Source organism: Drosophila eugracilis, unplaced genomic scaffold, assembly GCF_018153835.1.
Source record: "Drosophila eugracilis isolate 14026-0451.02 unplaced genomic scaffold, ASM1815383v1 contig_1897, whole genome shotgun sequence".
Classification (NCBI taxonomy): domain Eukaryota; kingdom Metazoa; phylum Arthropoda; class Insecta; order Diptera; family Drosophilidae; genus Drosophila; species Drosophila eugracilis.
In genome coordinates, this window is record NW_024572751.1 from 597,215 (window position 1) to 621,372 (window position 24,158).

General features: G+C 41.1%; 5 protein-coding genes across 5 annotated transcripts; 2 read left to right on the plus strand and 3 right to left on the minus strand.

The window, feature by feature from the left end:
• Positions 1-458: 458 nt before the first annotated feature.
• LOC108115032 (mannose-1-phosphate guanyltransferase beta) lies at positions 459-3,032 on the plus strand. Its single transcript, XM_017226279.2, has 4 exons — positions 459-746; positions 811-1,094; positions 1,271-1,805; positions 2,279-3,032. Exons 2-4 carry the CDS (start codon positions 921-923, stop codon positions 2,677-2,679), a joined length of 1,110 nt encoding a protein of 369 aa, XP_017081768.1. The 5' UTR covers positions 459-746; positions 811-920; the 3' UTR covers positions 2,680-3,032.
• Positions 3,033-3,653: 621 nt separating this feature from the next.
• On the plus strand, positions 3,654-5,268 carry LOC108114939 (Bardet-Biedl syndrome 5 protein homolog). The gene is made up of 5 exons (XM_017226124.2): positions 3,654-3,805; positions 3,868-4,016; positions 4,074-4,269; positions 4,332-4,569; positions 4,653-5,268. The coding sequence occupies exons 1-5, from the start codon at positions 3,711-3,713 to the stop codon at positions 5,127-5,129; spliced, it is 1,155 nt and encodes a 384-aa protein (XP_017081613.1). The 5' UTR covers positions 3,654-3,710; the 3' UTR covers positions 5,130-5,268.
• Positions 5,269-5,883: 615 nt separating this feature from the next.
• LOC108115024 (mucin-5AC) lies at positions 5,884-10,110 on the minus strand. The gene is made up of 3 exons (XM_017226266.2): positions 9,016-10,110; positions 7,983-8,099; positions 5,884-7,920 (listed from the first exon to the last, which is right to left on the minus strand). Exons 1-3 carry the CDS (start codon positions 9,600-9,602, stop codon positions 7,272-7,274), a joined length of 1,353 nt encoding a protein of 450 aa, XP_017081755.1. The 5' UTR covers positions 9,603-10,110; the 3' UTR covers positions 5,884-7,271.
• An 11,511-nt stretch (positions 10,111-21,621) lies between these two features.
• On the minus strand, positions 21,622-22,293 carry LOC108114941. Its single transcript, XM_017226126.2, has 2 exons — positions 21,745-22,293; positions 21,622-21,656 (listed from the first exon to the last, which is right to left on the minus strand). Exon 1 carries the CDS (start codon positions 22,211-22,213, stop codon positions 21,812-21,814), a length of 402 nt encoding a protein of 133 aa, XP_017081615.1. The 5' UTR covers positions 22,214-22,293; the 3' UTR covers positions 21,622-21,656; positions 21,745-21,811.
• Positions 22,294-22,946: 653 nt separating this feature from the next.
• On the minus strand, positions 22,947-23,404 carry LOC108114944. The gene has a single exon (XM_017226128.2). It carries the CDS (start codon positions 23,325-23,327, stop codon positions 23,037-23,039), a length of 291 nt encoding a protein of 96 aa, XP_017081617.1. The 5' UTR covers positions 23,328-23,404; the 3' UTR covers positions 22,947-23,036.
• Positions 23,405-24,158: the final 754 nt, after the last annotated feature.

Consider the following 24,158-nt stretch of genomic DNA (forward strand, 5'->3'; position numbering starts at 1 on the left):
TGAACTGATAAAGCGTCGTTTGTGGTACTTTTAACTTTACGCGTTCCACTTTGGAAAATCTTCAGCAAATATTAAGCTATTACTAGTAAATAAAATTAAAAATTGACGGTCATGAAGTAGATATGAATGACCCAAAACCCGGGGAAAAGTTTAGATGAAGCTTTCGATGGTCGTCTATGTGAAGTTTCTATCAGAAAAGACGAACTAGCTCATGATTTTGGTGGGCTTATTTGGAATATGTAAATCTGTAGATTACAGATCATTGTCTTCTGTTTCCTTCGATTCTATGCAATCTTGTACTTTACTTTAAATATCATTATTTTAAGGCAGGCATTGATATTTTAGAAAAGACATTTTAGTAAAGCTTTTGGAATAAGGCAAGTGGAGACCGGCAATTTAAAAATGATGACGGATCCCGCCAGTGTAGCGAAAGGTAAATATCGGCAGATGCCGATAGTGTCATCACTACTTTGCCAGCTCGGTTTTTATTTACTTTTCTGCGGCGCGTTTAATCAAAGAACAAAAGAGCGAAGTTTGTGACAAAGACCGAGTTCTACGCTCAATGGTTAGAACAAGTTGTAAACGTAGACAACGCTCCCCCATAGAAACCAGAAGAACTCCATTTAAAGTTAGGATATAGCAACAAACATCCAATCAGCGGCACCAAACTTCTTATCACCAAAAAACGACGATCCCAAAAAACAACAACAACAAAACGACAATACAAAAGATAACAAGAAAACAAGGTAAGAAAATTATAAACTAAATGAAAGTCAAACCGAGTTACTCACTCGCCTTGGTCGATTGCAGTTGTTGTTCCGCTGAATCGGAATTTCTGCGCACGGAGAAAGTCTCGAGAACTTTGAAGTCTGACGTGTCGCTCGATTAAGGGTGATAGCAGATAGAAGAACGGTTCGGTTATGTGTGGAAATCCAGCTGTGGGAAACGGAACGAGGGCGCTGATTCTGGTCGGTGGCTATGGCACCCGTTTGCGACCCCTGACCCTCAGCACGCCCAAGCCATTGGTGGAATTTGCCAACAAACCAATACTGCTCCACCAACTGGAGGCACTTGTGGATGCGGGATGCCGTCAGGTTTGTGAAACTCGCATTTAGGAACCTCTTGAAGAAGTTTCCAAAAGAATGTAATGAGAAATAAGACCTTGATCTTTCGCTAGGATATATCATAGCATACTTTTAGATATTTCACAAGTGAATTCAAACATCTGAAGATTTTTGGGGTCATGACTATACAATACTCTTCCTTACAGGTAATCTTAGCCGTCAGCTACCGAGCTGAACAGATGGAAAAGGAGCTGAAAGTGGAGGCTGACAAACTGGGCGTAGAGCTGATCTTCTCACATGAGACTGAGCCCCTGGGAACAGCCGGACCCCTAGCTCTGGCGAAAACCATTCTTACAGCTAGTTCAGAGCCATTCTTTGTGCTCAATTCGGATGTCATCTGCGATTTCCCCTTCAAGCAACTTGTCCACTTCCATCGTAACCATGGCAAAGAAGGCACCATCGTGGTCACGAAGGTCGAAGAACCCTCGAAATACGGAGTTGTGCTATACGACGAGAACGGCTGTATCAAGAACTTCATTGAGAAGCCACAGGAGTTCGTTAGCAACAAGATCAATGCCGGCATTTACATCTTCAATCCCTCAGTCCTGGACCGGATCGAGGTCAAGCCCACGTCAATAGAGAAGGAGGTATTCCCAGCGATGGCCCAGCAACAGGAGCTGTATGCCATGGATCTAACTGGATTCTGGATGGACATCGGGCAGCCTAAAGACTTCCTAACCGGTACGACCGATTAATTCACACTTTCGCTCCATCTAAATTGCCTAGTTGGTCTTATCTATCCGCTAGCAACGTCGTTAATTGTGCCCTGCCTTTCTTGCCCACCAGGCTTTTTCGTTTATCTATTTTCTAGTTTCTTGGAACTTAGGCTAAATGTTTGATAGAGCGATTTCTGTTTAACTGAAGTGAAGCTCATTAGGCTGATAGTGGCTGATAGGAGAAACCCAAATAGGAATTCTCTATTGAGTTCATGCGGAAGCAATTCGCGACTTATAATCATAAAATACTGCAAAAGTTTAAGGCCCGTTTTTTTTATCCCTTAGCAAGGGAACTTACTAAGTGGTCATTTGACTTACCAGGAAGACAAGAAAGTGTCATTTTAATAGTTTTTTTTTCATAAACTTTAGACTTGAATTACATTATATTGTTATATTTCATTTTTAAACTTTGATTAAACTTTTCTGTTATCTTTTCAGGCATGTGCCTTTATCTAAGCTCGCTGCGCCAGAAGCAATCTACCAAGCTGTACACAGGGCCTGGAGTAGTGGGCAACGTACTAGTGGACCCCACGGCCAAGATTGGCGAGGGCTGCCGCATTGGACCCAATGTAACCATTGGTCCGGATGTGGTCATCGAGGATGGAGTGTGCATCAAGCGCTCCACAATCCTAAAGGGTGCCATTGTTCGTTCTCACTCCTGGCTGGACTCCTGCATTGTGGGATGGCGCTCAACTGTGGGTCGTTGGGTTCGCATTGAGGGCATCACCGTGCTGGGCGAGGATGTTATCGTCAAGGATGAGCTCTACGTTAATGGAGGCCAGGTCCTGCCCCATAAAAGCATTGCTGCCAGTGTCCCGGAGCCGCAGATTATTATGTGAGCCGTTGGCCCCATATAATTAGTGTATATACAATCTAGTTTCGTTCAGTTCCGCCGTTTCGGTATTCGATAAAGGTGCCTTCTGCTTCAATGCTCTCACCTACGATTTGCAATATTCACACGACAAAGTTAAAAATGAGAAACATTTCCATCAGCTAGCCTTGCTTTCTATTTATAAACTAGAGCTCAATTTCCTTCACTGATGAAGGTGGTAAAACTGACTTATTGTCTGAGCAAGAATGCCTCAGCCGAACCTTTTTGTACTTTCATAAGCGAAGTATAAGTCTTATTTTTAAAATTATGTACGATAGTTAAATATACATATGTACGTATTTACTAAAATACCCAAAAGCACGAATGTTTTTTTTTATGAATTAAGTCGGGAACAACCAAAATATAATAATATATTGTTAACATCGAAATACCATTGTCCAATCCGAAATTTTTAAGTTTGATACGATCGGGTTCACATAAGAGCAATAGTTTCTTCTTCATTGAATTTTGTTTCGATTGTTACCTTAACAACTGTAGTAGCTCTATGTGATCCATCTGATTCCAGTTAAAAGGGAGAATATATATAAACTTTTACTGAAATTAGAATTCCGAATAAATAACATAACAAAAAGAAACTGTAATCGAGTGTCGGATTTATAACCAGAAACCAGCATTAGGCAATATGTACAATTTTAATAGCGACATCTGTTGGTAATATCTTGCAATCGAAAACGGTTATTTTTGTCAACGAATACAATATACCGTTTTGATCTACGGTTAACGGGTATTTACACATATTTTATTCAAATTTCTGTATACCAGCTTAACAAATGATGTGGAAAAGGCTTAGTTCAAATATTGAAAATTTAGATATGTAAATACCGTCGTAAAAAGTTTTGTTAACATTATGGTGTATGTACATATGGTGCCGGTGGGAAATCTATAACTGAAGAAACCGCCAGGACATTAGGTTGCCAGGCAACCGATGGGTATTTAGGAGAGAAGACGAACCACAACAAAAGAAGGAAAAAATATAAAATGTTGAAGTCCCTGGCTACGATTGAGGGAAACCAACAGCCTCAGCTGCAGTTGCTCTGGGAGGATAAGGAAGTCAAGTTCGATGTCCCGCAATTGTCAGTGAATGGACATCCAATAAAAACTATCCAATTTCAATCGGTTTTTGCTCATTTTCCAGGCACAAAAACCTTCGCAGCGGCGAACGAGTTCTTGACTACATTTACCACATCGAAGACAGCAAAGGAAATCCGGGGGACACGGGACGTCTGATGGTAACCAACCTGAGGATTATCTGGCACTCACTGGTCCACAAGAAGTACAACCTTTGTAAGTGATTTTGGCAGAAATAACCCTTATTTCCCACTTCATAATTGACTTATTCAGCCATTGGGTATGCCCGGATTGGTAACACCAACACTCGAGTAGTGCACATGCACTCCAAGGCAAAGATAGCCAGTCAGGCCCTCTACATCCTCGCAATTAGCAATGAGACTCGATTCGAGTTCCTTTTCACCGACGTATCAGGGGAAACGTCCCGACGTGATCAACCCATCTTTGCCAGCGTTTTCGATGTGTATCAGTGAGAACAATCTGTTTTGGGATTATAAAGGAATATCTTTAAAATATGATATCCCCATTCAGTCTATATCAACGCACTTATCTCTACCGCGACCTGAAGCTACGCGGAGCCATTGTCCAAGCTGGTCAATTGGTGATTCTGCCAGATGAGCAGGTTTACAGTCAGGTGCAGGGCGTCTGGAACTTGTCTAGCGATCAAGGAAACCTGGGTAGCTTCGTGGTGTCCAACATTCGACTGGTTTGGTTTGCAGATGCCAACGAGACCTTCAACATAAGTTTGCCATATCTGCAAATTGAAAGTGTGAGCAATATTAAAGATAAATATACATTTTTGGTGAAATGTGACAATTATACATTAATGAATTCATTTATCAACCTCTGCAGCTTCGCATCCGCGAATCCAAGTACGGTCCTGCCCTAGTAATCCAAACTGCAGAAACAGGAGGCGGATATGTACTGGGCTTTCGGATCGATCCAGCCGAGCGCCTGAACGAGCTCTTCAAGGAGCTCTGCTCGCTGCACACAATCTACGGCGAACAGCCCAACTTCGGAATCCAATACAACGCTCAAGATGCCCGACAGCGATTGGCGGAGGCGGCTGAGGAAGCTGCTCAAGCCTCCCAGTTCAAGGTAGATAACTTCGAGGAGCTGGATGAGCGGCAAGAGCGCGAGATTAACACTAAACTGAATAGCTACCTCGCCGAAGGCTGCTTGGGAAAGACTCGAAGTGGGTCTAGTCAGGAGGAAAGGGATCCGGTTTACTGCAAGGAGCTGGGATTTGCCATGGAGCCAATTCGGGATGGCTACAAGTTACAGGACCTGTGGAACGTCCTGCCTACCAAAATGGAAACAATGGAATGAGTTAGAGGGTATACTAACAAAAGAATTACAGCTTTATCATAATTATGGCCTGACTAAGGGAAATATTTCTATGAAGATAGAGGTATTACCTTTAAAATAAGATGCAAAGGTCCATATAAATAAAACTAAAGAAATATTTTTTAAATCTGAAGGAAACTCTTATACTACTGTTCGCTAATCACGAAGGATAACCGACAATCAATAACATAACATTTCTAAATAACGAGAGAGCTATAAGACCTAAACCGGAAAACGCTGAAGACATTCCTTCTCACAGCGTTTCTAAGAAATCTAATACACTGGGGTCTTTCCCTTACTGCTTACTCAATCATCATACAGCTATAAAAACAATTACAAATCGGTCTGAAAAATACCTCAACCAGTTGCCTCCTTCCAAACTTTAGCCAAATTGTAATGTTGGGGATCGCAAGCCGCCACATATGCGGCAAATTTATTATATAAACAAGCAAAGATAATATGTAATAAACATTTATCCTTAGATGCAAACATCGCACTTTTCCAATCAGATTCCACGCTGTTTTTGCCCTTTTGCATTCCCTTCCTTTCGTAATCTGAGTAAGTCCGTCAGCAACGTATTCTATTAACAATAACAGTCAGATAATGGTCTAGTCCAAACCTAATTTTTTATACTCATAAATAGCTTAAAGTTAAAGACCTAAAGTTATCTCCTAACAAAAGAGTCGATTAGGACACGCGCTATATCCTTGAACCCAACCATCAATAAATTACAAAATTTTAAATTTATTTATATCTTTTATTGACGCATACAACTCGCTGTGTGTTTAAGTAATTTTGCTTCCGTTTAGAATCGCTTGAAATTGTCTTTAGCTTAGGGCGAACTTTCAACTTTTTGTGTTCCGCAAATTTGAATTTCGTTCATATATTCCAACTTCTACTTCTTAATTATATCAAAGGTTTAAATTGATTTTTGAGTGTTTCGGTGTTGTCTGGGTCAAGCAAATAATTTAAATGGGCTTACTTGTCTTTCGCTTGGTTTTATAAATTAGTTCATATCACAACACACAGTTGATTTGACCGGCATGTTTTATATATAGATTTCTATATTTTATATCATTGCTGTTCTTACAGATAGACCGTACGTTTAGGTAAAGATATCATTACATATATATATATATCATTATTTATACTTGTATGAATGAATTGTTTACTTTGTATCTAGGCTATAAATTCTAACAAACTTAATTAAAGTAGGAAAATTAATTGTAGTTGTGGCGTTTTCTCCGTCCTCCTGCTCTTACATCCTTATATGCTCATTTAGCTGCCTCAGAGGCAAGCACGTAAACTAAATCAAACCAATAACGTTGAACCTTGTTTGTACATCCATAGAACAGAGACACTCCTAAGCTAACATAAAACAAGAGTAAACGCTATAGTCGGGTGCCGCGACTATCTGATACCAGTTACTGTGTTAGCCATAGTCAGATATCTGGATTCTGCATTCTCAGTCCCAACTACCTATCACTGATGGTTCCTGAGACCTCAGCGCTCAGACAGACAGACGGAAGGACAGACTCGGCTAAGATCCATTGTACTATTCTACTAGTAACCGGTATTGTTGTAGTGACAAATAATTTTGGTCGAAAACGTATTATCAGGAATGGCTTAAATTTTACTATTTTCTTTATACATTTAATACTTTCTGCTTAATGGTTGGTTGTATGAGGGCTAAACATAAATTCCTAAAAACTCCCCTGAATTTATAATCTTGTATTACATGTTATTCGCAGCGGATGCATTTTGTTAAATCAGTCTTGAAGACCAAGCCAGAATTCTGTAAAACAAATACCGAAAAGTAATTCAAAGTGACAAATGGAAACCCGAGTACTCAAACTCAAGCTTATCCGAACAATTTAGATTGCACAAATGAAACGAAAGCGAAACGAGTTGAACTAGGTGTACTTTACATGGTTACTGGCTTATCCACTTACTTCAAAGGAAAGTCGCAACACGTACACATAAACAGTAACTAGAACCAAATACTTAGAACTTAGCGAGTCTTCTACGCGACTCTTTCCTATTGTTGATTTTTCTTCTAATTTTCTTGTTTCTGCCATATGGGCTTGCGTTCCAATGAGCGAGCATCCAAGTTCTCTCTGGAGCTTAGTTGCTGGCGGAGATCTGCTGACGGGCGCGTTGACGTGTCATGGGTGGTGAGGGACGAGCAGGCAAGGCTGCCGATTCACGACTGCGTTTGGTGGCTTCTCTTTCAGTGGCTGGCTTGCGCTTCGTTGCGGTTTTGCTGGCTTTCACAGCTGGAGCAGATGAAGAGGTGGATGTGGTTGTTAGTGGAGCCGCATCCATCACCGAAGCCCCCCGACTGCGTTTGGCAGCTGCACTGCTAGAAGATGCCTTGCTCTTGCTTGCAGTTTTGATCACTACCGGAGATTTAATGGGATCCGCTGTCGAGGAGGCATTGGCTGATGCTCCACGGCTGCGCTTGGCTCCTCCACTTGATCCCGCTGCCTTACGCTTGGCGGGAGGTTTTATTTCAGTTACTGCATCCGCTGAGGAAGTAGATTCCGTATCTGGTGCCTTGCGTCGTCTTTTGGCTGTCAGCATGGGAGCGCGGCGGCGACGTTTTGCCTTTGGATTGGCAATGGCCTGAGCAGAGCCTGAGGTGTGAGTGTTGATGGAGCGGGATCTGCTCCTGCTGTTTGTGGTGGTGGTTGCGGTGATGGCTATATTGGTGGTTTCTATATAGGGCATCGGGACGAACGCCGAGCCCTCATTTGTTGGCAATGTCAAGTTGCTAAAGGAAAATACATTCGTTAGACTCTTTAGGTATTATCAGGGGTTTCGTAGGCCACTCACCTGAGCTTTGGTTTGTGGACAGACTCATCTTCATCGTCGTCCTCGTCCTCCTCGCTGTCCGGATTTGCAGCCGGCACAAATTTTGGTTTTTTCAGCTCAAAGCCGCGGAACTTGTGGCTGTCAAGGATAAAATATTTTTTATATATATTTTAACGATCTTTTTATAAAACAGAAAAGTTTAAAGCTGTCCCATAAATCTACAACAATTCAGTTTCTAAGACAGAATAACAGTTTCTCATGCGGGCTCCTTTCGAACGGCTTTTCGCTTAGATCGAAATCGATTTTAAAGAAATAAAAAAAAAGTAATGATTTCAGCAGTTTATAGGTCATCAATAAACTTGGTCTAATTAAGGTAAAGTAAGGACGTAAGGACTAATTGTCTTTAATCATTAAATTAGATTTGCCTATTAAACATAAAATGTATATTATTGATTTTAATAATTTGGTTATTTTACATCGCTTAGCTATACATGGCAGTAGTTTTAGTTGAATTAACTATAAAACCCTTTATAGCTACACGAAATTGCAGTATATCAGTTTTAAGCTTTGATATTTTTGGTGCCTTGAGAGTAAGCACAACGAATGAGTCCAATCAAAAGTAAGTCACCTTGCCTTTTCTTGCCTTTTGAAGGACGATCAAGTCGAATCATTGCTTGTGACCAAAGGTGGATCAGGAGTCATTCATATATAGGCTAACTATACCCTTAGAACATAAAATGTGCAGATGTGTAAGGTCAAAACTAATTTCGACGAACATCTAATAGAAGACATTAGGTAAAATACTTCTTTATGTGCCCTGAAAATAAATGCACCCCAAAAGCAAAACGAAAGCTTGCTGACTTGCAATAACAGGCAAATGAGAAGCCGATCCTATCGGAAATTCCCCAGAATTTTTTCGCATCAAAACTTTTCTGACTTCCAGTTGAGTTTCGTTCGAAAGAAATTCCTTGGAGGCCCTCGCTTTAGCAGGAGCTTCTTGGGCTCCGATAAGTAACTGAAATAACAGTGGTATCAAATATCACATAGTACTCACATTTTGATTGGCGTAATGGGCATTGGCCGGATAGGCTTGAAGAGGCACAGGTCCATTAGCAGACTGTCGGTGCTGGGATTGCGTTTCCGGGCGGTAGCTGATCGGTGGAGGGCCGTGGGAGCCACTGTGTAGGTGCGCAGGAAGGCGGCTGTGGGCACTTGGCTGGCCAGGGGAAGTACCTGTGATGAAGTCACCTGACTGGACAGGGAGTAGTGGTGGCTCCTCGAGCTGGCGGCGATTGATGAGGTTGTGCTACCCATACTGCTGCAACCCATAAGCCCACCAGCGCCGCTTAGCTTGCGCTTAAGGCTGTGGTCCAGGATCTTGGGAGCAGGAGCTGGTGCTGGGGCTACGGGCGTGGGCGCGGACATGACCAGGGCCTTCTGCACGGTGTCCTTGATGAACTCGGTGCCGCGATGCAGGCGCACGGACAGGGTCTTCATCAGCGCACTAGCTGCACTGGGTCGGGAGGTGGACGTCGTAGGCGTGCCCACTCCGCCAGAACCCACGCCGCTGGAGCCGGAACCGGCATTGCTGGCCAACTTCCCGGCGTCGTAGGCCGGCAGACCGGCTGCGGCCAGCAGCATTACGGGATCGAAGTCGGGATTTAACCGGATGACTCCCCTATTGCCCCTCGCCTGCTCCGGTTTGATGCACTGCCTCCAGCGCCGGAAAGTGGTGATAGCGCATCAGCGATCGCACTTCACATCTACGCACTCATCTCGCCGGGATTCCAGATGAAGTGTTGAGCTAAAACCAAATTTCTTTTTGTTTTCCCCGTCGCCTCGAACACTCGTTCGTACTACTACTACACGCACTCGCCCACTACTACAACCTCGCACACACACGCCCGCACTCTCGTACACACACACTATAGTAGATCCATTGTGTGCCGGTGGAAAGGACGAACGGCTGGTTAATGTCCTGGCAGGATCTCCTTGTTGCTCCTAGCCTCCTCTATGATCCCTTTCTACCTTGATCCACGCGTCTATGACTTTATGGGGAGGGCGGTAATGGCCTTTCGCGAATTTGTTTTACGATTCGATTTTACGCTTTTTTTCATTCACAAGCAGCTGTGTCCAATCGATATTTCGATACGTGGTGCCGAGTTATATATCGATAGATAAGTTAGATTTTCAGTATGACCAGAGGGTGATGTGGAAATAAACTTTTCTCGATGTTTCTTACGATATAGTTATATGTTTCGATAAGTGCGGAAGTGAGCTATCGGCAAATTTGATTTTCACCCGCATGTTTTAAATTTCAATGACAGAGTGAATGCTTGTAACAATGTTTGACAGCGTTTAGGAATATGCTTTAAGAAAACAAAAAATGTAGTTCATTTCGTTTCTTATTTTTATTTTTCAAAAAGTTACCTATTCCGCTGGGTTTGTTTAATGAACGTGCATTACTATAGGAGTCCTTTTGGACTAATAGTCATTTCTTTAAAAATTGCTTTATTAAGTTTCAAGCACTAATCGCCGAAGTATAGCTAAGAAAATGTTGTTTTTCCTTATCACTGTTTAAATTTAAGTCTCGCGTTGGTTAAAATATTATTGATATCAATTCCTCCCAAAAGTATACTACAGTTTTCATATTAAGCAAGAATTGACTTTTCTGAAGAAAAATTAAAAAGCATAATAAAATTTTTATATCAGGGATATAATGTGAATTCAGTTTTTTATTTGTAAATTAAAATAACACATCTGTGTCGAAATTATATCAAACTTTTTTTATTGTTTATTGGAAAAATACATTTTGTTCTTCTTTTTTAAAAGAGAATTAACAGAACAGAATCTCTAGCTCAGTTACAGATTTTCTGGACCTATGTACATATATGTACCTAATGCCAATACAGAGGACTAACTATTAGATTTTATTTTGAAAGTAATAAAAAGAAAAAAAATCCTTTTAGGTCTTTTACGACAATGCGATTTTAGGAACTATAAGTTTGGATTAGGCGTGCCGGTAAAGAATTTACCACAGATGTCGAATCCAACGAATAGAGTGAAAGGTAGGAACTGTCTTTCTAAATAGGATTTTATTATTTATAAATGATCATTATGTTTATTAATGAGTTTGAGTTTGAAACAGAAGTACTTTAAGTACAAAACCATTTACCACGCGTCAATAAAGATACGAGGATTCTTGACTATCGAATACCCATTTCTCTGCTAATCAGGTTCAAAAAACCTCCTTCCGATAGATGACTTTCATGTTTATGAATTGACAATGTATCAACCAATGTAAAAAGCTTTAAAAACTTGAAACTTAAAAAAAGGTAATTGAAAAAGACACAAAATAATAGGTTAAGAAGGGATTTTTGGGGAACAAAGATCTCGTATAAATTCGACTTTTGTGATTTTACAAAATCTGTATCCGCCTGATTTGATGATAAACGCACATTTTTGCGATTAACAAGGTCAACATATTTGTATCAAAGGCAAGGAGAATGTTTAGGAATTCACTGAGAGAGTCCAATAAAGATCAAAGTGTAATTTCTTATTTCCTAATATTTAATATTCCCTGAGCACAATGGAAATAATTGTTGTAACCTAACAGTAGTATCCCCCCTTAATGTTAAACAATAAATATTTAAACTGAAAACAAAATCGTTAAATATTATAGCCGGCTCAGTGAAAGGCATCCGCACAGGAAACAGCGAGCTAATTTAATTTGCACAACCCATTAAACCTATGGCCACTTTGAAAGCTGCCGCTGCATCGTAGTGCCCGTAAAAGCCAAGTAAAATTGAAATTAAATAGCCGAACTGCCTCTCAGCTACTGTGCGCCATTTGGTGGCAATCGCAGATAAGAGCATCGCCCCGTATCGGGTTTTCTATGGCGAAGTTATTGCCGCTGCGCATGCGGCGTTCAATTTGCCAGCCGAACTCGAATCATCGAATCATGGGACCAGCAATCCAATCCCAAAGGCGCCTGCCCACTTTTCTGAGAGAAAAGAGAGGGAGTGAAAACGCACTGGAGGAACAAAAGATAATATTACGAAATTTTGTCGTCAAATTAATTAAATAAGAAATATTAGGAAGCCATTTATCTTCCCTTAAAAGAAAAGAAAATAGCTCTAATTAATAATAATAATTAACGTTTATTTTACTTATTTATTTTTCTAAAACAAGAGTTTGTTATGTTTTTTTTTCAGTGCATCTGAGCGAGATCGGGGGGCGACTGTGAGTGGGAAAGGCACGCTTTTGTGGAAGGGCCACCCCCTACGGACTGGACGCGATGCTCTCCACTGAGCCGCTGCTGCTGTGACAGAAGTGTTTTTTGGCATGTCAAATGCCAGTTGGTTGCTCACTCTTCGCCCTCCCCGCATACCATTACCCCTTCTTTCGGTTAATAACACAGCGAAATGCGTGTTTTACAGCTCATTATGATACTAAGAAGGATATTAAAGATGTTGATTATTTTTTTATTTTCGCTTGATCAGAGAGTATATTTGTGATGCTTGCTCATAACTAGGATAATTAAATGAAGAAGGTAATTCTTGAGATATTTATTATATACCTCGTACTAATTCTAGAATAATTTTACCAGCAAATGACTTGATATAGTTGAGGGATATACCCACCCTTTTACCTATAGTTTCCTAATAACTTTTTAACTATTAAGGCAAATCTCTCTGTTTTGGAATTTTTGTTTTTAGATAAAGAAAGTAACATTGTTTCAGATAGTCTATGATTTTGTAAATAGTGCTCTCTATTTAAAGAAACATTAGTTCTTAAAAGTTAGTTTATTACAAATGCGAACAGTACAGAAACATTTTAAGCACTGAATATCCCATCCCAAGGTAAATATTGGTTGGTGCCGACTATGTGCGTAACTAATTCGGCATCACTAAACCAGACGATCAGTAAATTACATGCCAACATGGAAATAGTTAAGAGGTAGAAACGTATATAAACCTAAACTTTACCTAAAGAATGAGATTGGGAACACTGTGCGAAGAAATTGGTAACTATTTGTGTTATTCCGTTGATTTCCCTGACGTCTCTTTTAGAATGTTTCATAGGTGCCCAAATGGGCAGGAGTCGGGTTCGGAGCAGTGGTCGGTTATGCCGCCAGCAAAATTAGGCAGCCCATGCACATGCAAATTGTTGGTAGACCAAGGTTTTAAGGGTATCCGAGGCTTCGGATCTGTAACCCGAGGCCTCCTCTCCTGTTGTTGGTCTTCCTGGCTACGAGGCTGCCAGACTGCCTGCCAGTTTCGCGTCAGGTCCTTGCCACAGTGGCTCGGCTGGAGGTCACCTCGTCGTCAGCGTCGTCGAGAACGATCGCCCCCCATTGCGCCTCACCATGCCGCCCGAACCACGCGCTTTTGGACTTCTGCGCAGCCGCAGCCAAACAAAGGCCAGGAGCAGGCGGAATTCGGAGTTCGGAATCGAAGGTTCGGGATGTGGCAGGCGTCGCACTCGGGGCCCAGAGCTATAATTTTCCAATATGCAGATGTGATGTGGTGCCACAAAATGGCGCCGCAGACCGCTCATTAGAGAGAGAGAGAGAGTGAGCGAGAGAGGGGCAGGGCGGAGTGGTGCCACAGCCATTGACAATTATGCAATTTTGCAGCACGACTAAGCAAATTATTTTCACTAAATTAAATTTTAACTCGTGCTGGGCGCACTTCTCGAGAAGCGGACCGCATTACAGAAACCACCGGATCCGCCCAAAAACACCACAGAATCCGGTGACTCCAAGTGCGCCTGTGGATTGACAGGCGGCCGGCGATGAAAAGCTCTGGAGATGAGGCCGCGTCCTTGGAGAAGCGCAGCTGCCACCAAGAGGGTTCCATGTGGAGAGCGAGTGGAAGGAACAAAAGTTGGGAACACAAAGAAGTCGGCTTTCTTCGGCACTAATTGATTGATCGGAAGTCATGGCGGCGACAGCGGGCCCAAGGCTTTGTGCTCAGCCCGCCCCATCCCACTCCGCTGGTGGCTTGATTACTTGCTCATTGGGCTATGACAATTGCAGTTGGAAATGGGGTTTGGGCTAGGCCTCCTCCCAATCCGGTGAGTGGGCCTCGAGTGCGAAAGCACATTTTCCACTACCTATCTACCATTCGAAAGTTAATATCACAGCACCCTTAGCTAAAAGAGATGCATATAAAAAGCAGTAACAAGAAAATTGTCAATCGCGGGGACTAAAATAGAGGAGTGGGGCAAAAATAGTGCGAAAATATCGTCATAATCAGTGGTGCCTTTTGGCGTATTTTGAAGCAGTTAAAAAACACTCACTGAAAAGAGTTAGGGCTAAGGTCGAATCATGTCAGGCTACGGAATGACGTTTTAAAAGTTATAGTTGCAACAATAAGAACTAACCAAATGTTTTACTATTTTTATAGTATACGAGGTGTGTTCAAAAAGTAAGGTGACTCTTCAAATTTCGCGAATTTCAAATTTTTCGATTATCGATTTTTTTGTTTTGTTATATTGGTACACTCTTCCCTAACATCTGTACCAAGTTTCAATGGAACATCCTCTTTTGTTTGGTTGTGAGAGGCGTAAAGTTACAAGTTGTTTTGCGAGCTCGGCGATTTTTTGCTATCGAAAAATATGGATCAAAGGATTTGGATTTTTTGGCCAAAAACAACACCACAATAATGCCTCAGCCACCATATTCACCGGATTTGGCCCCATGTGACTTTTTCTTGTTCCCAAAACTGAAGATAATCGAAAAATTTGAAAAATTTGAAATTTGAAAAGTCACCTTACTTTTTGAACACAACTCGTATAACTTCTAAAAGGTTTCGATAATCGAAAAATTTGAAATTCGCGAAATTTGAAGAGTCACCTTACTTTTTGAACACACCTCGTATATTAGGTTGTCAAAAAAGTCTTGCGGTATAAAATTGGTTACAATAATGCGATTCAAGTCAAGTATGCGCCGTTTTTATCGATGACGCGTTCCCAACGAGATGCCAACTTCATAATGCCCCTCTCATAGAAGCTCGCTTCCCTATTGGCAAAAACAAATTTTGCTCCATGATTGCGACGCTATAACTCACGAACGACTTAAAAGAAAAGACAATCAATCAAACACGTGTTAGCGCGGGAAATGAGCTTCCCAAAAAGGTATAGTATGACCTGATGCGACGAATAAAACAAGAACTACGCGCTTTCAGCTCCAATTAGCGAAAATACCGCAAGACTTTTTGACAAACTAATATATATTATTATAATAAATAGAAACTCAAACAAAGAACGATATTTTCTTAACGATTCAAATTGGGATCATTAATACTGAGGTTGTTTAAGAAAGTGTGAATGAACAGTAAGAATAATTTTAAGACACAAAAAGGCACGTATTTGGTAAACTTAAAAATCTTTTGGCCTCATTTCTGAGTGTTTACTTATCAGTTTTGATATTATGTAACATTGATAAGTATATCAGCATTCCTTTGATAAAAACAAAAGAGTTCTCTCACTGACTTTTGACGGAGTTTTATCTTGTCCCTCTGTTAAATGCGCAAGATAACTTTTACAAGTGATTAGTGCAAGTGATTATGATCCTAAGATTTGCCTTAGTTTGGCCAAAATTAACAAAGTTAAAGGATTTAAATGCCATCGATAGAATTAGTCAGCTAATTAAACTCGTTTTACTTTGGTATATTAAAACCATTGATCAACGCCATCGAGGTGGCCGAGTTATTAAAACTAAAACGAAGAAACTTTCTCTCTGGGGCTTTCTTTTATAATATTTATTTGTTAGCTTAGGGACGCACTTCCTTATTTTTATAGCTTCTTTTTTATGCATTTATTTGTGTTATTTATTTACCTAATTATGAGTTAGGGATTTTACAGGTTGTTGGCGAATTGTATTTCTTTTTTCTAGGATTCGAGTTTATTTCTCAATTATAAGCAGGTTTACAATATGTTAAGCGGGGCAGATTGCAAGCGGTTGCGAGCGAGTCAAAAACTATACAATAACTGCCGAAAAAACGTGCAGAAAAGATAATGCAGAAAAACGCGTGATACTGCAATACTAATACAAATTTACTGCAATTTCGTCTATGCGTGTGAGCTTCAAGCTTTGAGACGAAAAACAAAACAATGATGTGCATTTAACTAGCTGCGATTAGAACAACAATACAATGATGAGCATTTAACTAGGTGCGATTTGACAATAATACAATAATGATAAATGACCGATCTATTCTTCAACAAGGATCAAATTAGCAGAAATTCATTTCATTTTTGATTGATTTTGAGGATATTTAAAGACATTTACCGCAGCTTGATAGAAGTTTTAAATGAAAGTTCGGAACATTGCAAATTATAGATTTATTGCCAAAAAAGGTCTCAAATAAATCAATTCCTTAAAGTGGCTCGATGCTGATAGCTTACACATTTTCAGATTTATTAATGATGTGTGAAAAAAGTTTTAGTTTATTGCCAACATATAGCTTCAGCTACTTGTCTGGGCTAAAAGTAGAATCAAACTTAATATCGTATTTTAAACAATATGGGAAACTTTGGAGGAAAACTTATTTGTGGCCGTAATGAAGCTCATTTCGGCAATGAAGGAAATTTATGATCTCGGCCCGCTGGTGTTTATAATCGAGGCGAATCCATAAGATAAATGATTATTGAAATGCGCAGCGCAAATGAGTCGGAGAGCGAGAGGGCAATAACAAATTTGTGAGCAACAAATTCCGCGCATTGTTTTCAACAATTTGTTCGATTCCCTTCCTTCTGCCTTTCGGAAAAGATCGAAAATCGAAAATCGATTTAGCAGCTTGGAAACTAGATGGCGGACTCTCTCTGGCGATTCCCAGCGATTTCAATTACATTTCATTTGGCCTCAACATATTTTCCGCAGGTGTGAAGAGGTTTTTTTCAGTAATGAAAAAACCATAAATCATGGCCCAAATGAAGTTGGGCTCGATGCTTTGGGCCCTTTGTTTCCCTCCTTCTTTATTGTTGTAAAGTGTAACATTGATTAAGCATTATTAGCGTTTATTGTTGTTGCGGCTCACTCGATTCTGAGGCATTCTACATGGGCCATTGTGTTTGGCCCCTCTTCCCATCCTCCCTGCCCTGTGTTTTTGTTATTTTCTCTCCTATTTTGGCCGTTGTTTTGTGGCAGCACAGTGGGACACTTTCCATCATCAACACTCTCGCGGCTGATGGAACGTTTCGTTTTCCAGCTCTGGCACCAGCCCCCCAAAAGAGATTCTCCCCCCGCCCCAAGCGAGGGCTTTTCCGGGCGAAGGGGGCAACAAGGGAAAATCCACTGGATAGCCGCTATGGGGGCGAGCGTATTGATATATGTTCTGCCTGTCTATTCCTCCTCGAAGTAAATCAAAATTGATTTGCCGAGTTTGCCTCTTCGGGTAATGAAGTTTTTAATGAACTGGCCGGGCCAGTGGAGAAAATGGCCAGCCGTAATGGTTAAGAGGGGAAATCATTTGGGAGTTCATAGTATAAGTGTATTATTTTCAAAACAGCAGAACATTAGTTGAAGGTGGTTCCTATTAAGAGCTTGATTGGTTAATTGAGTAATAAGAAGTTTGTCTAGGTATAAAAACATATCTTAGGGTTAACTTATTTGTTCTAAGTCTTACAAGAGCTGTCCAGATTATTAAATAATAAATAATAATAAATTTACATAAAGTTCTTGTACAACATCAAGAAGATAATCTCCTTTCACTCTCCCTACTTTAGCAGTTCATTTAACAACAACAAGAAGCATACTCACTTATCAACCACAAAGCTTGCCTTTAACTAACCACAAACTTGCCAAATCGAGATTCACCCAGGCAAGCCACGTTGAAAAAGAAGTTGCAAGGGGAATCCGATCCGAAAACGAAACCGGACAGAACGACATTGAGGGGCAGGCAAGAGGCAAGAAGCTTTGGCAGAGGGGCGTCGGCCATTACTCGGACTCTTGGCCTGGCCAATAAAATGGACGAAGGAAAGTGGGATTGGCCCTGAACGAGTCCCGTTCGCGGTTTGAGGCGCCTCCGAAAAATCCAAAACAAAGGCCAAATAAAGTTGGGGTCGAAATTGAATTTGCGGTAGCCCAGGCAATAAATGCTGTTCAGGCCAACTTCTCAATGCAAGATGACCAATGGAAAGGGGTAAGGGGAAGGCGGAGCAAGGGGATTGTGCACAGAGAGAAAAGGCGATAAAGTTGCTAGTTAATTAAGTTAAAAGAGTTTCGAACTAAAAGCTAACTAAAGATACCAACGTATATTTCACACTTTATCTAACTGCTAAACATTTTTCTCAGTGCAGCAATGCAATTTGGCTGCGGCCTTGCGCAGTGAACAAAAGGTTTGACAAAGTGGGAAATGTGCATGGCAAACAAGGAGCACCAGAATGCCACCGCCCTCCCTCTGGCATCCAACCCCGACCCCGCCTCAGCCCCCGGCCACTCCCCTTCGGGCCCTTCAACTGCAACGAGAAAATATGATGACATATCGCGTCATAGTTCAAACGGCAGGGAATCCACTGATCAATTTTGTACACAGCACGGCGCCATCTTTTTGGCCCTTGCCTGGGAGCAGGACTTCACTTTTTTCGACGATTTACTGTGCATTGCGATGGGCCAAGGGGCGAGCTATGGGGGCGGGGCCTTAGCCTGGTCAGTGGCGCACTGTGCTTCGCCCCGTATTTATTTTTTCGGTTGCTTTCCCTTCGATGCGAGTGAGCCAAATCGCAGGCCATAATTTTTTATTATCCCGGGCTAAAGGGAAAAGCGAGGGCCAAGACGTTGGCCGTTCGCTGTTCGATGTCGGCTTCCGTTGGCGGAGCTGGCTCTTGGCCCGGAGTAGCCATAAAAATAATTAATTGGCTTTTATGTGGCAGGAGCCGTTGAAGTTTCGCTTGTTTTTCGAGCCCATTCCCTCGTTCCCTTCCCCCCTTCGGACTACTTTGCCCGGCAATGCAATTTCTGCATTGCATTCCCCAGTTTAATTAGCCATATTAATTATCTCCGTAATCAGCATCTGTTCTGCGGTCACACACACACACACACACACCCATACGCACACAAACAAAGCTCATTTCCGCTCCTGGCGACGGCCATTTTGTTTTTATCCGTGGCTGTTTTGGCGCTGTAATTAGTTTTTGCGGTTTCCCATTGGCCATTCGACCGCAATGCCAATTCCATTTCCATTTCCGATTTCTATTTCTGTCTCCGTTGCTTATCCCCTTGGCAACTTAGAGTTGGTCTCTATTGTTTTTCAGTTTGTCTAATTATAGTTGTCAATCGAGATTTGAAAATAATCATTTCAGTAAGTTAAAATCTCAAGAAAATCTCAATCTCTCAATATGATTAGAACAGTTTTGGTCTTAACTATGGTATCTGTGGTTTTGACACTGTAATGAGCATTTAGCGTGGGTAATAGCTGATTAATCTGATCAACGCTTGCATAGAGATGGTCGGCTGTGATTTCTTTTCTTTGGAAAAATGTGTAACATTTTCGCTGTTAAGTATTACAGAACAGAAATTTAACTAAGGCCCTACGCTTCATGTCAATAGGATAGAATTAACCTGTAATATTAATAATATAATTTTTAAATTACGTTAACTATATTTGGCACTGCACAGCTAGACCATTTAATATTCGTTTCCTCACACCTTCGAAATAATGGTCCATTACAGCAATCACTTTAAGGCCAATAGGTAATGACAAATGGAAAAATATATTTCGGTTTTACGAGCGTTAATGGCAAACTTTTTAAATAAACTTATTTATGTTTTCTTTATGCTTTCTACGTCTTATAGGCAGTTTCCAAAACATCAGTGCCTAAGCAAAAAGTAGGAAGGATTGATAGGCGGACGGACGGCCTGACGTGCGGAAGATGGACTTGCGAAAATCGACTGTGCCATTGATGCTGATCAAGAAATTCTATACTTCATAATTTATTTAACGAATAGCATTTTATTGAACGAAGGCCATTGCCTACCTGTAAACCTAATCTAAACTTTTCGTGATTAAAACACACAATTCCCTTGATTAGCCAACCAACCAACTTTTCTATTCCCCATTTGGCAGAGGTTTTTTATTAGATTTTCCATTCCCCTTCGCATGCCACTTACCCAATGTTGCCCCATGCATTTCCCAGCCCTTTTTTCCGCTGCCGCCTTCATCCCACTCCGCGTATGGAACCATCATCATGACCATTACTCGTTTCCATTAATTTATGCGCAGAAAACTGCAGCACAGTATGAAGCATTTTCTTCCGTTTCTGTGGCTGGAAAATGCTCTTCGTGGCATAAATGGCGTTGGAAATTATACAACCTAGAATGTTGTTGAAATCACACGAGGCGGAAAAGGGGGCAGCAATGAGCGCAGAATTAATGGAGTATAATCAGCAAAGAACGTTTTTGCTTAAGGAACATAATGACTCGTTATTCCCAGCGATATTCTAGCAATAACAGGCTAAGGAGCCACCAGTTATTAAAAAGGTCCCAAAAAGGGTAAATTTACTGACAAAAGGGTAAATTTACTTTTAAGTAATGGGGCAGAAAAACAGAAAACTAACACAAATGATATGCAATATTAAAGCAAAACTAATCTATTTTCTAATCCTAGGGAGTGCACTTAATATTTCTTTTAATAATTAGTAAGCAAAACATTCAAATACTAACTCCCGTAACTCAATCTTTTCTCTTTAATAGAATGAGCTTACAATGAAAAACGCATTGAAAGGCACAAACTAAAGTTGAAGGTAAAACTAACCCTCGAAAAGAGGTTTAAGAAAAGACGAACTAACTGCGCAGTTCGCGGTGGGCAAAAGCGCACGCCCCTAAAACATGATTTTTCGCAATGTTTTCGCGCCAAAAAGGGAAATAAATAATAGAGAGTAAAAAGCCAGCGCAAGGGCACATGAAGCGGATATAGCTGATCTGAATTTGTGTGTGCAAGTTAATGAGGCGGAAATGCAAATAAAGAATATGTACCATATATCCACGGGCCTTGAGCCGGCCCCGGCCAATTGTTCACTTATTTGTCCTCCAATGACGATTAAGAAAAACATCAACGCTGACGATGATGATGATGATAGCTGTGGCATATACGTGAGTACATAGTTCACATATAGCATGACCTATTGTTCCTCAGGGCTGACATTTCCACGGGGCAAAGCGGAGCAAAAACAAATCACTGGGGCGAAGGTTCCTGGGATGCTGCGCTTTTGTTTTGCCGGGCCTACGGCACGACCTCGTCCTGCAAACAGTGGGACAACAACCAACTACAAAAGCCTACTGACATGGCCGAAAATCAGACGATGAATGACAGATTTCGGAAACGAATGCGGTTTCCATCGCAGTTGAGTGCTTTCTCATTGGATTTTTAGAGCTTAGATCTTTATATGGGTTGGGAAATCGTTGGAAAAGGTTGGTAATCGAATCAAGCAACTTTAAGTTGGCAATCAATTAGAAAATAACTTTAATCTTTCAAACTTAAGAGGCCTAACAAAATTGAAGTTACTTTACCATATTAAAGTGTATAAGGTATTCCTTATGTGGTTTACATTTTTAATTTTTAAGTTTTGAGTTTAGTTTCTAGTTCCGATAGCTGGAAAACCCAAAGTCGTAAACCACTCGGGCCAAGTGCAGACTCTCTTTAAAAATAAACAGAAGTGAAAGCAGGCTAACCGGTTTTATTGACACATTACCTTGGGGTATATCGATCATTTTTTTAGGTATATCGATAAAGATAACGATTAGTTAGATATGTCATTATTTATGTCGAGTTCGGTTTACCAGTCTGTTCCAAGTTCGGTCCTTTATCAGCAAAAACATCATCAACGAAATGGATACTTGAACCCTTCTACTGATTTCTAAGCCGACTCTCCAGGAGCTTTTTGTTCTGGGCCTCGCGCCTCTTTTGGGCCACCAAGAAGGCGGTAACCTGCTTCCGGGGACGAGGTCCGGCCTTGGTCCGGTACCGCTGCTGGCGCACTAAGAGCGGTCTACGCTGGTTGAGCCACCAGCCGAAGTCCGGTGGAATCCTCCCGAACTTGCTGATCATGTTCCGGTGCTTCTGGATTTCTTCACGCCTCTCCAGCCACTTCCTCCCGTACTCCCAGCCGAGCAGCCATCCCATCACTGGCTTCTCCTCGCACAGCTCCGGAATGGGTTCCGGCCGCTCTGCTGGCGGTAGAATCGCCGACCCATGGTTTCTGGCCGGAACCAGCAGCGTACGGCTCCAGGTTTTTGTTTTCGAAAGCATTTTTGTGTGGAACTGTTAACTGTCTTCTTGGCTTGTCGGGTCTGTGGTGTCTGTTTATAGATTGAGATTGTCTGTGTATGGAGTTCAGTGCTAGATATGTCCAGGCTTACTTAGAGCCTCATCTAGAATTTGGAATTCTTCACTGACCTATAATAAACAATCTTATTTAGGAGAAACTTGTGGTAGATGATGGTTCCAAGTCAACGAAACCAGAATTTAGCACTTCGCGATTGGTTCCCTCTGTCAAAGAAATGTTTGGGTCAATTTCCAAACTTCTTTGCTTTGAAATAATCTGACCATTTGCCCTGTGTTTCCTGATTCAAGTGATATCAAATTATTTAAGATTCTTCTAATATTTAAAATTTAATTAAAACAAGAATAAAGTACATTTATGAGCTAAATATGTACTTTTTGAGAAGGCAGCCTCTTAAATATTTTTAAAGTGTTTTAGTTTATACAAGCTCTGCAGGGAAAACGAAATGATACAATTCTAGTTCGGTTTCCTTTCCATATCTATTACTATTTTCCATTTTAAAGGCATTCTTCGCTATGTTGGTTTATTTTACTCCTTTTTCATGTTTGGGTCTTAACAAATAGAGTAGTGAGTAGACTTAAGACTAAAGCTATGTCTTAATATATATATACTAGCACTATCCGGTTAGCTAACTAAAATTTAAGCACATTAACACAATAAGATATCTTGTTCCTTGCATTTAATTAATAATTTAAAAAAAAGGCTTATCTTCAGAATTTTTTTTTACACATTTCGAGACTTTCTTGTAAAAATGAAAATATGGAAACCCCAATAGGAGGTGAATTAAATTTAAGATTGAAGAAGCTGTTGCCTCGTCTTACTCCGCTTCCGTCTCTCGAGCCATCTGGTGTAGTCCGGTGGAATGAAATTGGCTTCCGTCTTGATCATCTTCTTGGTCTTTTTCTCGTGGCAGTCCCGCTCCTCCAGCCACTGGCGTCCGTAGTGCCAGGACAAAATCAGTCCCATTTGGGGCTCCTCCTGCTCGTAGGTCGGGGTAAAGGACCTGTGAAAGATATTCTTCTCGGCCATCTCACTCACTGGCCGGATTGGCCTTCTCGGATTCCAGTAGGTCTTAACCATGTTGTGTTGGTTTTGGTGCTTTATTGCTTATAAAATATAACTTTGCCTACATGACAAGCACATCAGGCTTGAACCGTTTGAACTTGATGGGAATATCATGAATAGAATGACTTCATGTTTATGTTTATTTTTGTTACATTTCACTTCTTGTTAATATAAAATAATATTAAATCAAAAAACATTCCTAAGAATGGTAAATATTACCACTAAAATGAAATATATATAAGTTATTATAAAACCAACACTGAAATATCCTAAACAAAGGATTAGTTTTGTGGTGGAAGATATTTGTAGGATTGCCAACTGCTAATTGAGTTAGCACAAGCAGGCTGAGCCTTGGAAAAGCCGAACAAAAACCCGACAGAAATGCTGCTAATGGACATAATAGCCGAACGCGATCACAAATGAAAGAGACAACAAACCGCCCATCGACAAGGGTCGCAAATTGGGAGGAAAATACAAACAGATGTAAATCCGAGCGTAAAACCCGGCAACCCAAAGTGCAGGAACTGGAAACGTGAAAAGCGCGGCATGCGGGCCAAGTCAGCGGGGGCGACCAATAGGTCAAGTACGAATAGCATTGGCCGTAGTCTCGGAGGCTGCGGAAGTGGAACAGTTGGACGGAGCCCCAAAGTGGCCAGAACAACGCGTGCCAAAAGGTGCAAAGAGGCCTTCAACGGAAATCGGAAGACAGCTGCTTTCGCAGTCACTTTTCTCCATTCATGATTTACAATGCCCAGTTATGCAATCAAAGTTTGCCGAATTTGCAATGCAATCTGGCTTACTTAGATGTACATCATTCTGGGGACACAATAACCACGTGGACACAGC

Bases quoted from the DNA above. Each gene is read 5' to 3' on its own strand.
- LOC108115032 (XM_017226279.2), top strand. From the start codon at position 921: ATGTGTGGAAATCCAGCTGTGGGAAACGGAACGAGGGCGCTGATTCTG. The intron at 1,095-1,270 runs GTTTGTGAAACT...TCTTCCTTACAG, and splicing joins TGGATGCGGGATGCCGTCAG to GTAATCTTAGCCGTCAGCTA. The intron at 1,806-2,278 runs GTACGACCGATT...TTATCTTTTCAG, and splicing joins GCCTAAAGACTTCCTAACCG to GCATGTGCCTTTATCTAAGC.
- LOC108114939 (XM_017226124.2), top strand. From the start codon at position 3,711: ATGTTGAAGTCCCTGGCTACGATTGAGGGAAACCAACAGCCTCAGCTG. The intron at 3,806-3,867 runs GTCAGTGAATGG...CTCATTTTCCAG, and splicing joins AAGTTCGATGTCCCGCAATT to GCACAAAAACCTTCGCAGCG. The intron at 4,270-4,331 runs GTGAGAACAATC...ATCCCCATTCAG, and splicing joins AGCGTTTTCGATGTGTATCA to TCTATATCAACGCACTTATC.
- LOC108115024 (XM_017226266.2), bottom strand. From the start codon at position 9,602: ATGCTGCTGGCCGCAGCCGGTCTGCCGGCCTACGACGCCGGGAAGTTG. The intron at 8,100-9,015 runs GTGAGTACTATG...TATCCTTGACAG, and splicing joins CCCATTACGCCAATCAAAAT to CCACAAGTTCCGCGGCTTTG. The intron at 7,921-7,982 runs GTGAGTGGCCTA...ATTTTCCTTTAG, and splicing joins GTCCACAAACCAAAGCTCAG to CAACTTGACATTGCCAACAA.
- LOC108114941 (XM_017226126.2), bottom strand. From the start codon at position 22,213: ATGCTTTCGAAAACAAAAACCTGGAGCCGTACGCTGCTGGTTCCGGCC.
- LOC108114944 (XM_017226128.2), bottom strand. From the start codon at position 23,327: ATGGTTAAGACCTACTGGAATCCGAGAAGGCCAATCCGGCCAGTGAGT.